The 15,507-nt window shown below is 38.0% G+C and overlaps 1 protein-coding gene across 4 annotated transcripts in view; it reads right to left on the bottom strand.

Annotated features, from left to right (window-relative positions):
* AHCYL1 (adenosylhomocysteinase like 1) overlaps positions 1 to 15,507 on the bottom strand; it is a 48,616-nt gene that overhangs the window by 12,784 nt on the left and 20,325 nt on the right. For all 4 annotated transcript variants that reach the window (XM_001381928.4, XM_007485098.3, XM_056819182.1 and 1 more), the window contains 2 exons: positions 7,415 to 7,526; positions 935 to 1,078 (listed from right to left, as the gene is read on the bottom strand). In XM_001381928.4, the coding sequence (XP_001381965.1) occupies positions 935 to 1,078; positions 7,415 to 7,526 (256 nt within the window). The remainder of the gene's footprint in view (positions 1 to 934; positions 1,079 to 7,414; positions 7,527 to 15,507) is intronic.

Genomic DNA, 15,507 nt, shown 5'->3' with positions numbered 1-15,507 from the left:
TCCCACAATGATTACAGACTACATGTGATGAGGCTGGCAGAGCTAGAGTGAGCAAGTTATCACAGAAGCACCTGGAATTTGATTTCCTGCACTCCTTCAAGCACTAGGTAGCACAGAGTGGCTCCCAGCTAGATGACAAACAGAAGTAGCAGATTTTCAAAATTGGTGAAAACTAGAGATATTCCGGTTGCTCATTTGGAGAAAAATGATGAGTTTGGCTAATGATATATACAAATCAGACGAAGAAGGGAGACTTCACCCTCAGCTGAAGCGACTTGCTTCTGCTTTTCCATGCTCTGTCTCACCTCATCGTGGAGGTCTCATTGGTTCCCCGACTCCCTCCCTGTATAGAATATTCCTGAAATGTGAAATTGATACAAGGATAACTCAAGACTTCCTAGATGAGCTAACCTGAAACAAAGGGTTCAACTGATTAGGCTTTGGCCACTTACAGCTGTTCCAGGAGAGGGTGCTGAGGCCACCCAAGATGCTTCAGTCAACCACAACCTAACTTAAAGCCTTCCCTCACATAACTGAAGGTGGATACTTCTGGGAAACTTTCTCACACTGGCAGTTTCATTATCTATTTACCTCTGTAGGACCCTGTAGAACTAGTCAAGATATGGTTAAGTGCACTGTTCACTGAACTGCTACACAGAAGGGTCACATTACTAAAAGTGATGGTTGTCAGGATGAAAAAGGTATTCCAATGTGCCTACTATAAGCTAAGGAAAAAAAAGTGGGAAAGAGAGCAAGAGTAGAAAGTCCCACCTAAATGCCAGGGTTGCTCTAGCAACTGAGCATGCTGTGTTTCCCCCAGGTATCTTCAGGTTAGCTTCAAGCCACTAATTGGCTCAGAGGCTCTGATGCCCATGAATTGGTTGTTCCTAATCCCCAAACCCAGCAGGTTCCCTTACCCTCTTCTTTCCTTTACCTTGTTCAGCAATCTCAATCTCCCGGCGCCCAAATTCTGCTTGTTTGATATTCTTCACACAAAAATTGCTGCTGCCCTTGGAGTTGGTTTGTTGCTTCTCTCGAGGGGAAACCTCATCATCAGAGCTATCTGTGTAGGATGCAGCTAGAACCAGGGAGAAAAGAAATGACAACTGGTGAATCTCAAAGGCCCCAAAGTCAATACAGGACAGCTACCTAAGGAACAATTAGTAAGGCCAGCAGACAAGTTTAACTGGAACCAGTTCTCATTCATTCTCACTTCCAGAGTTCAATAGGTAGTGCGGTTGGAAATATTGTATATCTTTTCATTTGACTGTCATATCACTTATCTTGATGTCCCTTTGGCCTTAGTGTTATCACAATCAACCAATGCAATTTCTTCATTCCAACATCTCCAAAGGAGCCAAAGTAACGCAAAGCTTGTCAACAATTCTGATAATGAACAGGTCTGGCAGAAACACAGGAAGAACTCAGTACTAAGAAATAACATTTTCCTAAAGAGGAAAACTATGCATGGAGGCAATGAATTATTAAAGGCAATTATAGAAGGTTGTGCTCAAAGTATACAAAGAAGGGGGAAAAGTGATGCAGAAGGCAGATGATTTAGGTTCTATCAATAATCTGGGGAAAAAAAACTAAGCGAGTTTTATTTTCAGGGAATTTGTGGGAAGAAGCCAAAAGATATCTCTTTTCAGGTACAGATACAGGTCAAATCATAATCATCTATTTCTTCTTTGAATCTTAGAGCATTTCCCTTAATACTATTTCTGTCACTAGTCCTTTCTTTCACCTGATTACTACTGTATACAATGATCTGTGTCTAGCTTAATTTCCCTTCAGTCTCATCTGAAAGCCAGTCATCTTCTCTATTCAATTTAACCCTGTGACCAAACTATTATTCTCTAACAGTAACACAGTTACCCATTATGTAGAATATAATATCAAACAAGTCCCTCTCCACAATTTTTCTTCATCACTTCACCTTCTGCCACCACTGAGTCACTTTCAAAGTTACCTGTATCTGTTTCTCCAGATGTCCTTGCTCATGAAATAGGTTTTTATTTAAATTCATAGTACATTTATGAAGCACCCTGTTAGACACAAGGCACTAACCAACAGCTAAAATACAAAGATAAAAAAAGAATCTCTGACCTCGAGGAATTTATAATCCAATGGAGGATAAAAAAGTAATTCAAAAGAAAGAATGGGAAAGGGTTAAATGTCTCTAGACCAAATACTCTAGGAAAAACTGAGTAGGAGAGATTAAGGAAGGTTTTGCAAAGGAGGCAGTGACCAAGCTAGTTCTCAAATAAAGAGGATTTTAAGAAGAGATGTGTATTCCAAGAATAAAGATGCATGTATGAAAAATAATAATTTAGTATGTTCGTAACAGTAGCTGAACCACACATGCAGACCATAATGATAACTGGGCCAGAGATTCAACTTCTTTAGATGCCATATACATAATTATATAGTTAATAATGGTTGCTTAGTTGAATAGCAGGAGAGTCACAATGAATGTGTAATAGGAATTACATTTACATAGCACTTACTATGTGCCAGCCATTGTGCTTTATAATTGTTATCTCATTTGATCTTCACAAACCTAGGATATAGGTGCTATGATCCTCATTTTACAGAAGTGTAAACTGACATTAAGCAACCTGTCCAGGGTCACACAGCTAGTATAAGAGTTTAAGGCCACATCCGAACTCTGGGCTTTCAGACTCCAAACCTAGTACTCTATTCACTATGGTACCACCTAGCTGCCTTAGCTCAATCAACTTCTCTTCCCAAGATAGCATTATTTTTCTGATGGTGGTTTGCTAGCCAAACTTCTCTTTGTTTCCCCATTTCCAGCACCAATGACAGTTCCTTACCTACTTAAGTGTTTTGCAAAGGTTGAGTATTATTAATAATGTAACGATTTAGTTACTAAGTTGTTGTGAGGATTAAAGGAGGTAAGGGTGAAAGGCTACAATACTGGATGAATGTGAAAGACTGATGAAATTATCTAGTGGGGAGGAACCTTATTATGGGCAGGTACCACCCCTCTCGGGGAAGGGCTTGCCCAAGGAAGTAGTGAAAATGGACACTTGATAATGGTTGCAATCATATAACCATATATTTACATACGGTATTTTTGTAGCTTTAAAAACTGCAAAATATACTACTTTAATAAATATAAACACACCATAAATACTGTATATTTATAAGGTACTTTATAGTCTTGAAAGTATATAGAGTTCTATGCTTGTTGCTTCTATTTCTTTACCTTCCATTCGATCCTCAAACCTTTGCAATTTGGCTTTATCTTCTACCATTGAAAGAAACTACTCTCAAAGATTATCAGCAAACTTTAAAATCCAATGGCCTTTTCTCAAATCTTATATTTCTTTAACTGTACAACAGCCGACACCTGATCACTTCCAAACTCCTGGACTTTCTTCCCTGGATGAGTATGACACTATTTTCTATTATTTCTTTTCCCATCAAATTGCTTTTTCACTATGTTAGCCATGCCTCACCATACTCAGGGGTCTAGCGTGGGCCATTCTTTTCTCCTTTTACACTAGCTTTCTTGGGCTATCTCATCAGCTCATAATAAATTCAACTATTAGTTCTGTGCAGATGAATCTCAAATCTATACAGTGAGCCTTCATTTCTTTCTTGAACTCTAGTCCTCTAAAATCAACTGTCTGCTGAGACTCGATGTTCTTTAGGTAACTGAAATTCAATAAATCCTTCCCTTAAACTCATCTCCCCTTTAACTTACTCCCCTGTTTCTGTCTAAAACACTTTCAAACTTCCAGGCACTCCGGTTCACAACCAGAGTCATTCTTGATGCACCACCCTCCCTCACCCCACAGCATACTGTGGCAATCTCATCAATTTTACTTACCTAAAATCTCTTGCATCCATCTTCTCTCCTATCACACAGCTAATAGTTTAGTTCAGATCCTCACCACCTCTACCCATAATTTAAAATACCACCCTAATTGGTTTCTTTGTACCCAATCTCTCCCCTTTATCTTTCAGATGACTGCCAAACTGAGAATACTAAAGTACACATCTGCCCATATCACGCCTCAAATCAAGAAGCCTCATAACTTGTTGTTACCTATAGGATAAATAAATTCATTGGTATTTTCAGTCCTTCATAATTTAGCTCCAAACTCTCCAGTCTGACTTGTTCCTCTAATATATTTTCTGCTCCTCACTGTTACCTGCCTCTTCTTCCCTGATTCCTCGAACAAGCTGCTCTCCATGCCTAGACAATGTTCTCCCATTCTCACCAGAGCGCTCAGAACCTCTAGCTCTCTATGAAACTGAGCTCAAGACATATCTTTTACAAGAGAGGCCTTTCCTGATTCTTACAAATGTTGAGTCCTTTCTTTCCCTGGCACCCAGCCATTACTTTGCATTGTTTCTGGATATATTTCATATTTACTTATATTGTTACATGGTGCTTTCTTCTAATAGAACATAACCACCTTGAGGGCAAGGATATCTATTTTGTCTTTGTATCCCCAATACCCAGAGCAATGCCTAACAGATAACCAATGCTTGTTGAATTGAATTAAAAACAAGTTACAGGAAATTAATTTTATTTTATTTTTGGACAGTAGAATGCCATAGTCATAGTATATTTTTATTTCAATAAAGTGTATGACGAAGTGTTTCATGGACAAATTGAAGAACTATAAGCAGGATAATATAGTTAGAAAGGGATTCAGAACTGATTAGTTAATCACCCAAAGAGTAGGGATTAATAAGTCCATGCTGATCTGGAGGAATAGCTGCAACAGACTGCCCTCAGGGCTTTACTGTTAGCCCTGTTCTATTTTTATCAATATCTTTACTGAAGCCAGATACCATGGTTGTCAAAGGTACAGAAGAAAAAAAGCTATTAACAAAATGGAAGGGATTTGGGAACCAAGAAGGATCTCCATGCATTGAAATGATGAGCTGAATTTAATAAGGTGAAAATTAATAGAAATAAATGTCTAGTCCTACCCTTTAAGTTCAAAAAGTTAACTGCACAAATAACAGGATGGAATGATTCTCACAAGAAGAACCTCAAGAGCAGCTAGAGACAATAATGAACTACGGCAGCCCAAAAGGCCAATGTGATCTCAAGAAACATTAAGAGAAGTGGAAATGGTCCAGAAAAAGGAGCCTAAGGCCTGCTCATACACTTGGGTTACTCATTTTGCAAGTAAATTCATTCACTCTAAAAACACTAAGTGTGCCTAGCCTACTGGTAAAGACAATTTGGCTGGATATATCCTTGCCATCACTAAGCTTACAGTTTATTAGTATGATAAAATGCAAAGATAACCATAAGTACTGGGTTTACTTCTCAGTACACATTTAAGGAAGGATACTGACTTGTAAGAGCACATAAAGGAGAGAAATCTGGATTGGTAGATTCCTCAATTTAGTCTGGAGAAAACTCAAGAGGGAACTGACAGCTATCTTCAAGAATTTGAAGAATTATGAATATGAAGAATAAGACTTTTTTTTAAAAATTAGACTCAAAGGACAGAATGGGAAATAAGAAATGGAAGTTGTGGAGAGGCAAATGCTGGCTCTATGTAAGGAAAACTTTCTAACAACTAGACATGATCAAAAGAGGAGTGGGATACTATTTCATGAGGTAATGCTAGTGATCTTGAGGTATATTTATTAAGCACTTAATGTGTTCCAAGCATTGTCTTGGATAAGGGAGATAAAAAAAACAAAATGAAATTATCTCTACCTTCAGAAAGCTGACATTCAATTAGGTGATCCATTTTTATTAAAAAAAATATAGATATTATATATATATATATGAAATAAAATACACAGTAATTTTGGAAGGGAGGCTACTAGGTGCTAGAGTCATCAGTTACAATTTCATGCTGAAAATGGTGTTTGATTTAAGTTTTGATGGAAACAAGGGATTCTAAGAGGTAGAAGTAAAGGAGTATGTCTCATGCAAGAGGAAGATCTAGGGAGAAGGAAGATGAGAGTGGGCAAGTCAGTTTGGCTGAAGAAATGTACATTCATTTTTTTATCTCCTCAAGTGCCAGTGATCACTTAATAAAGGTTTGTGAATGAATGTCACTATAAGAATTAGTCTTTGGTTAAAATCCTAGGGTCACCTCCTCCATACCCCAATGGGCTTCCTTGAATTCTATATAGCTCATTTATCTCCTCAAGGGAAAATAAAAGTTGAATTTGAAATTGGAATCAGGGTCTGAATAGCTGGAAAAGTAGTGACTCATGAAGCTATCAGATGATAATTTACCTTCAATTTACACTAATGAAGTCAGTAAAACAGAAATACACATACATCTACTATATGTATATATGTACTTATATTTACACAGGTACATATTTGAAGAAGTTGATATTTAAGCACAATATAAAATTAGACAATTAAAAATAAAAACAAAAGAAAAAACTAGTTTAAAAGGCCAGATAAATGGTACCAGGCTATTGAAGATGAACACTGGAATTTAGCTCCAATTTTCTTTATTCTTCAAAAAAAATTTTTTAAACCCTTACCTTCCATCTTAGAATCAATACTGTGTATTGGTTCTAAGGCCAAAGAGTAGTTAAGGGCTAGGCAATGGGGGTTAAGTGACTTGCCCAGGGTCACACAGCTAGGAAGTGTCTAAGGCCAGATTTAAACCTAGGACCTCCCTTCTCTAGGCCTGGCTCTCAATTCAACTGAGGCACCTAGCTGCCTCGTAGCTCCAATTTTCTTAATAGTAAAAGCAAAAAAAGAAACATTCTAGGTAATACACTTTTCATTATCTGACTTAAAGCAAATAAGCTCATCTAGAGAGTGAAATTTTTTTCTCTCCCAACACCAAATTCAAGAAGATTTTACTGAGTGGTTCCCTAAATGAGGGATTATAAATAAACAATGTCCAATATTTTTCATTACTATACAGATATCCATATGGAATATTCTGGGGCACATGCTTCAATTTAAAAATTAGCACTGCAAATTAAAGGAATTTAAATGTTCATATTACTGTCTATTCTCCCAACTCAAGCAACCTTGGACTACAATGGGGAAGGTCTGATAGCATAGCTGCTCAAAGTCGATTTCATGAAAAAAATTTTCTAGACCGAGCATGCACTTCTGTTTCAAAGTCTGTTCTGTCAGATACCCTCCATTCTTTACCCCTGTAACAAGGCTGGGTCAACTTAGGAACCTGTCCCAGTCCAACTAAAATCCACATGGGCAGGGGAGGAAAGATGTTTCCCCACAAAGGAGCTTAATTGGGTATGTTCTCATCCACCAATTTCTAATCACCAACATAATTATTCACAGTAGTAGTAACGCTATTGCTTTGTATTTTCATATTTAAACAGGCAGAGTGAGCCCTATATAAAAAAATAAATAAATAACATTTTGGGAACAGGAATCTGGAGTCAAGATTAAAGTGAACTTCACACCCACCTGAACTATAGCTGTCTGTAGAGGACTGTGAGATGGAACGAGATAAGGACCTTCGGCCAGTCTTGGTGGGGAACTTGGTGAATTCCTGCATGTCATCAGCGAACTGAATTTGCTATGGGAGAAAGAAAAAAAAAGTTGAAAACCACACAGGAAATGTTCCAATTGCTGCCAATAAATTCCTCTGCCATCACCCCTGCTACTACAGTAAAGAAGTAGTGCTGTGAAATGTTCCCCAGTTTATAATTAAGGCAACAATTTTGGCTCCTAGGAAAATGTATGGTCCCCACTAAGCCAGACAACTTTACCATCAGAAGTCAGGGGAGAACAAGGCCCAAATACCAGGAACATTGTCTCCTCTCTCTGACTAGATAGCTTGGAAAGTTTTCTGCCTCAGAACCCTGTACCATGATAAATTTTACAAACTGGCTTTTAATCTGAATACCAACATTTCACCTCCTTCCTGACCCCCTCCAAACTTTATTAATATTCAATTAAATCAATTTCCCTTTTGTCCAACCTTTCTACTAAATAGCAACTATTGGTAATCCCTCTTTTTTCTTTATGGATGTCTCTTCTAGCACTCTGCTGTCCTGTATGATCTTTGTGAGAAATAGTAGCTTAGTTATGATTGTGGAACATGAAGATACTAACAAGTCAAGAGCTTTCTATGAACCCAAAGATGTTCATTACTTTACAAAATCCATAGTGAAGTCTCAGGAACTCTTAATCCAGCAAAGTCTTGAAGTATCAGAATACCCATTCGAAAAACTACATAGGGAAAAAAACCCCATAACAAACACTTGAATTGACAAAAAGTTAAATTATAGACTCTTTTATAATACAGAGCAGTGGTTCTCAACCTTTCTAATGCCGTGACCCCGCAATACAGTTCCTCATGTTGCAGTGACCCTAAACCAAAAAATTATTTTTGTGGCTACTTCAAAACTGTAATTTTGCTACAGTTATGATTCGGAATGTAAATGCCTGCCTGATATGCATTATGTATTCTCATTGCTACAAATTGAGAGGTTGAGAACCGATGATATAGAGTATTTCAGAAATTAAACTGAAGTTGTGAAGGATCATTTAGTACCCAAATGTATTGCCTTATAAAGTCCCTTAAGAATTTGGCCTTAATGATTAGAAAAGAATATTATTTGAGTATGTCTTTCTGAAATATAGGAACAGTTTATTAAACAGCTTACAATGAATTACACTGTTTTACTTGAAGTCTGAATTAAGTATTTCTCTCTATATATAGTATACCATATTCCTTAAAAAAAAAAACAGGAAAAACCAACTTTTCTGCTAAATTAACTAAATTAGACATCCCTCAAATCTCTGAAAATATAATCTCTATAGCCATCTTTATATACTGTTGATGAATAGCCATCTTCAAAACAGAAATAACTATTTGTTTAAAGCTATAAAAGCATCCCAACTTCCTTTTACATGCATTCGTCCACTGGTTGTGGCAGACTGTTCTTAAGAACCAGGTTTGAAAGTTATGACTTAGGTAGCTGATATGTACCAATCAAAGACAGAATAGCCTTGAAGCCATATGAAGGTCAAGAAGGACCAGAACATGCAGTAGTAAACCATGAAACTGAACTGTGCTACAGTGGCAACAATCATTGGCTTTCAAACCCCTGCATAATAAAATGAACACACCATCGAAAATGAAGGGTCAGGGATCCTGGAGAACAAAGTTTAGACACATTTCTTTAAAATACTGTTTAGCATAAGTAAAGGAAAGAGTGCAGTCATATTGTGCCTTGGGAAATCTCATTCAGCTTAGACAATTTCTAAAGACAAACCAAGGAATGGTACGCTCTCCCCTGACTCCCCCCCCTCCAAAAAAAAACCTCTTCCCTCTTTTTATGAACATTATCAAGTCACTTTTCTTAATCTGTAAACTCAAACTTACTACAGGAAAACCTGCTACTCAATCAAGAAAGGAAAGTTACCCATAATAGTCACGAAATGAGAACTCCAACATAGACACGTAGACACTGGCACTGGAGCTTGATCAGCAAGTTGGCCTACAAGCAAGCCAAAGGATACTTTCTGTGTTTTGTATTAAAGCTTTAATTTTAAAATTGCTTAAATGCCTAAAGCAGGACTGCCTTTTAGAAAGTCTTTATTGAGGTGTTTCCCAGGTCAGCATTAGCCCTTCCAGATAGGATTTCCCATTCACCATCACCTGTCTTAAACAGTCAGCAAAGCTAATTTTACTAAAGAGATTATATCCAGTTATTCAGGAGTATCTTTTGTCTTGATATGCTGTTATTTTGGGTGGGAAAAAACAACATACAATCAAAGCAATAAAAATATCCCAAAAGCCTGCAGGGGCACCCTCCCTTTACCACCAGCCTCAGCCTCTCCATGCCAACATGTCCGGAAGTCCTCTCCTCTCACTGTGGTTGTCTTCCTCCCTTGCCCATCTCTTTTCACAAGGTTCTGGGCATATTCCCAGATACTACCTACCCTTGGGGTAGTGGAAGGAGGTGTCATTTAGCAACTAGATTTTAGATTTTTAAAAAATTTTTAAAAAGAGCTTTTGAAAGTCAGCAATATGTTTCTTTAGCAAGTGAAGAATATAAACAGTTATAATCTCCATACTCGTATTAACAGTATTCTAAAGATTAGTGAAATCTGTCCCAATTATAAATATTAGACAGCATCACAATCAGCTTACTAACCCAGTGTATTGTCCCTAACCTCCCATTTCTCAAAAACAGATGCTTTTAACACAGGAAGTGCACGGAATACTCCTAGACCATGATAAAGAATGAATGGTTGTTTTCTCCACGATGAGAGTTTCCCTGTTTACAAAACTGGCACCACAGCACAAATAATCCTGTCTTTTCTTTGACACCAAACTCCATGTGAAATACAGCCTGAATCAGAGCTTCCCCTCCCCAGTGCTGCTATGGAATGCTGCTGCCCCACCAACTTCCTCTATGTCGAAAAGTTCCACTGGTCTTGATCACAGCCAGAGGCAAAGAAAGATGCCTCCCCCAGGACTTGCTCACCTATATATGATATACTTAAAGACACCATAAACTCAAAAGTAACCTTTTGATGTCACAAATTCTCTTTCTAGTGGAACCTGATCTCAAGAAAAGGCTTTCGAGGGGGTGGAGCTCCCTAAGTTTACCAGCTAAATATGAAAATTTAAGTGAAAGAACAAGGGCCCAAAATTGAGTCACCAATCTAGTTCCACAACTGACAGTTGCCTAACTATAGTCAAGTTTAGTCAAGCAGGGGATTTTAACTAAATACCTTGCTTCTGTTTCTTAAATATAACACTATAAGAGACTACCTGGGGTGGAGAAGGGAGTGATAAGGCAAGGGAGTTCTGATCCTTAGAAAGGATTCTAAAGTTAATAAGGTATTCATGAATAGACTTGTTTTTTTTTTACTTTAAATTCTTTAGCTTATATAACAACCCCTAAAAAGTCTCATTCGTGTATGACTAAATAAGAACAACAAGATCCTACTCACATTAACATCATGTCAGCAAAGCATAGGTCAGTCTGGCCCTTTTCCTTAAACTTCAAGCCTAAATCCAATTTTATCTGCTGTGATCACACAATAATTAACAAGCAGATCAAGGTTAGCCTAAATATTTCAAAAGAAATTCCTTGTAATAGATTGGCCATTATAAGTAAGAAATTGTTTCTAGTTTGGGAATGGGTTTTGAGAATAGTGTCACAAACAGAATGCCAAAGACCTGCTAAAGTAGAACCAATTCTGGGTGTAACTCAACATTAAAGTAATAAGGCTAACACAGGTCAAAGGACCCTTGAATTGAAATTAAAGATAAAAAAGGATGGGCAGCTGGGTAGCTCAGTGGATTGAGAGCCAGGCCTAGAAACTGGAGGTCCTAGGTTCAAATCTGGCCTTAGATACTTCCCAGCTGTGTGACCCTGGGCAAGTCACTTGACCCCCTTTGCCTAGTTCTTACCACTCTTCTGCCTTGGAACCAATACAAAGTATTGATTCCAAGACGGAAGGTAAGAGTTTAAAGAAAAAAAAAAGATATATGGGAAATCCAAAAAAGCTAAAAACTTCAAGAGATGAGGGGTAAGAGTCTTAAATTGGGGGCTGAGCAGAGGGATGACCTAAAAGAAAAAAATGGGGCTGGAGAGACTAAAACTTGAATCCCACTTTAGATTGGTTTGTAATGCTTCAGAGCTTCAATGTCTTCTGTAAAATACAGCTAATGCTCACACTACCTGTTTTCAAGGTTGCAAGGAAGTGCTTGCTAAATAAATGTGATTAATACCCTATACATTTGGTGGGGAAGTATTCAACTTCAGGAAGTTTCAAGTCCCCTCAATTTTGTCCCTGCCTAAAGACTCACCTACTTCCTGCTAGAAGATCTGAGAGGGCAGAGATTATGTCTCCTCCAAACCAAGTTTCCCCATTCACTCTGGCCCCTCTCTTACCTCTCAAAGGGCAAAGAGATCTAACACTCTGAATGGAAAGCAGACTCACATAACTATCAATTTTCCTCATACTTACCAGAGACTAGCTCAACTCTCATCTCAGAAGAATTCCAAGTCTTACTGTAAGCTGTAGAAATCTACTTTAAAGTAGCCCAGAACAATCTATGATGAGGTAAATGAAGTCTTCTCAAAGTTTCTCTCTTCTCTAACAGCAAACCCTCTTTGGCATAGCTCCTTAGAAAACTCAATGTTTAGACCAGTCAGGAAAATCCACAATTATTCTGCAACCACCTCTTCTGTTCCCAGCACATAAACTAGTCTGTGTCTCAGCAGGTTTTGGCTGCTCCCTGCCCACGTACCAGTTCTGCCCTCTCCCTGTCTCAAGTTTCTTAAGTTCTCAGTCTCCCCAGATGGGGCCTGAATTCTGGGAGAAGGGGGCTGACTAATCAGAGCATGCATTCCCCCCACCCCCACTCCGCTCACAGTCCATGTCTCAACAGTAACAGGATACAACATACACACAGCGAGAGTCCAATTCCATACACAGCCAGGAGGAACACTCCCTTCAAAATGGGACTCAACCTGATACTCTTTTGTCAATGCTGATAGAAAGAGGTGAAGCACATAACATGTGAACCCCTGCTTCAGGACAGAACTGTTTGTTTTCATGCCTTACCCATCCCCTCTTTCCTTCATAAAAAACCCCAAAATTCCATAATACGTGGTCTTAAGTAAAGATCAAGTAATTCAGGACCATGAACTGCAAAGGGTTTGAAGGGAAAGAGGACTTGCACATTCCCACCGAGAATAGCTCCATTCTAAAACTCCTAATACTCATATTGATAAAGTGTCTACAGTTTAAAGAACTTTCCTCATCAGAATCCTGTGACACGAGCAGTACAGGTAATATTATTCCTACTTTCCAGATGCAGACACTGGATAAGAAGTAAACAAGACAGACTTAGCAAGTGGAAGAGCCAAGATCCAATTCAGGTCTTCTAGCTCCGTTTTACACAGCTCCTCTACACACACATTCCTGTGAAAATGCTGGCATATACCTGGGAAGCATTCCAGCTACCTATTCATTTAACCTCAGGTCCATTTACAGCTCCCACTCCCAATCACACACAGATCTATGTGCATATATTTCATAGACCTATAGTTATCCTTATCTCAAATCTCCATATTACACAAATATAGGGAAATAAACTCAGGACAATGGAACAATAGATCTTTCTGACATCCTGAAGAGTACTGATACTGGTTGAAAAACTGTAAAATGAGATTATATTGTTTTTCTTCTAGATATCTGGTATATCTATGATTTCATGAGAGAAGAATATCTCAATCCTATAGATTATGACCCCCCCCCCCCATCATCTTTCTTCTGTGTAATTTCTATGCTTTACATAAATCTCCTATAGTATCCCTCCATGTCATATGCTGGTTGGTCAGATTCCTTGGTGACATCAAAGTAAGAGGAATAGTTAACATAATGAATGGAAGAGTTAGGATCCAAAAACCTTACATCAAATGCAATAGGATAAAATTTAATAATGATAATATAAAGTTTTAGACAGGTTGAAAAAATGAACTTCATAAATACAAGACTGGAGATACATGGATATACTTTTTAAAAAAAATTCAACTTTATTTTCAGGACTACATTCTTTCCTGCCTCTATTCCCTGTGAGAAAGCAAGAAAAATAAAACCAATTACAAACACATATAGTTAAGCAAAACAAATTTCTGCACTGCATATGAATATAAATTTATGACCAGACTCTTCATATGAAAGAGAGCTGGAGGTTTCAATGAACTGTAAGTTCATTCATTAGTCAACAGTTTGCTATGGCAGCCAAGAGAATTAATAACAGATTTCCTTTTATCTTAAACTTCTTCCTTTTTCACGCCTTCCATCTTCAAGCCCTCAATAGCCCATCTTTTCTAGTACTGACTACATTTTCTCTCTTTTACCAACCACAGTGGGGAAATTGGACTATACCTCCTCAAGTAAGCAATCTCTCCTCCTTTAGTACTCATGCTATTCAAATTTATCATTCAATCCAGATCCTGGTGGCTGTTATTTATCAACTCTTGGGTCATTCTATTTCTTTCCTCAATTATTTCAGTGCCTGAATCATACAGTCTTTCACTCTTCTCCATTTCCTACCTTCATGTGTACAAGGAGTCTTCAACATACATACTGATACTTCCTCAAATACTCAAACTTCTCAGTTTCCTTGAACTATTCCTCCACTTCAATTCAGCTATATATAACTTGATCATGAATGCTAAAATTCCTTTATCTGACCATAATCATTTACCATTCCTTCTTTCTTGCTGCCCTATGACTCTTAAACCATATTTTTCACATTAACCACACTCAGCATGATCTCCTTACAAGTCACTTCTCAGGTCTCTTCCAAGCTATCTTTCCAATGACTATTCTTCTCATACCTATCTTGACCCCTTTAGAAAAAAGATCTATTCTACCCTATTCTACCTCTAAATTCCTCCTTGACCTAGCACTAATTACACCTCAACAAACTCCATGAAATGGTAGTGAGTTCAAATTTGATATCTAATCTCAACTGAGCCCTCATTACAGCACAGCAATCATTTTATACCTCCCTAATTGATTTCCTATCCCATTCTAGCACTTATCTTAAACTTTTTTATACCTCCTCAAGCCTCTCATACACTTCCTTCTCCTTCAGTTAAGTACTTTATACTTCACCAAAAACTGAGATCATTCACCAAGCCCCCCTTTTCATATATCAAAAATTTCCCTTCTTGTCTTTAGTATCTATTTTACCTTAGTACCTCACAAAGAGGTAGCACTTTCTCCTTGCCAAGACAAACCTCTTTAGTGTGCCCTTGATACCACCCCCTCCTGACTTCTCCAGCAGGTTTCTCCCACATCACCTCCCTTTCTTCCCTTTTCCCTCAAGTTAAAGCTCTTTCTCTTCTATATCCTTAGCAATTTGGTTTCTAGCTCCAATATCCAACTGGGAATGGCCTTTCCAAAGTATACAATCATCTCTTAAATGCCATATCTATGACTTTTTCTCAATCTTGATCCTTTTCAGTCTCTCTGCAGCTTCTTAACACGAGTGATCACCTTTTCTTCCTGGACACTCTCACCTCTCTAAGTTTCTATGGCACCATTTCCACCTAGATCTCTTATCAGTTCAAATGTCCTTTTTCTGATTTTCTGGTTTTTCATCCCATCATGTCCACAGGCCACAAGCATAACCAAAGATTCTATTCTAGCTGTCTTTTGTCCTAGAGGTAGCTTACAGTAGCACAAGGTACTGGGCCTGGAGTCAGGAAGACCTGAATTCAAATCCAGTTTCAGACACTTAAGGAATGCTTTTATGACCCTAAGCAAATCACTTAACTCCTGTTTTCTCAATTGGGAAAGGCAGTGATGAGAAAACATTTGTAAAAAGCACTTAGCACAGAGGCTGACACCTAACAGATACTATATATAAATGCTGATTCCTTTCCTTTCCTTAACTTCCAGGAGGCAAATTCTCATCTCTATGCAAATGATTCCCAGACCATCTCTACTGAGCTATAGTCCTACATTTTCAATTGCCTCTTGGCCGTGGAACTGAATTTCTCCATTAGCAT

The sequence above is a fragment of the Monodelphis domestica genome, chromosome 2, assembly GCF_027887165.1.
Source record: "Monodelphis domestica isolate mMonDom1 chromosome 2, mMonDom1.pri, whole genome shotgun sequence".
Taxonomy (NCBI): Eukaryota; Metazoa; Chordata; class Mammalia; order Didelphimorphia; family Didelphidae; genus Monodelphis; species Monodelphis domestica.
The sequence above is the reverse complement of the archived record's forward strand: the minus strand, read 5'-3'. Positions and strand labels throughout refer to the sequence as shown.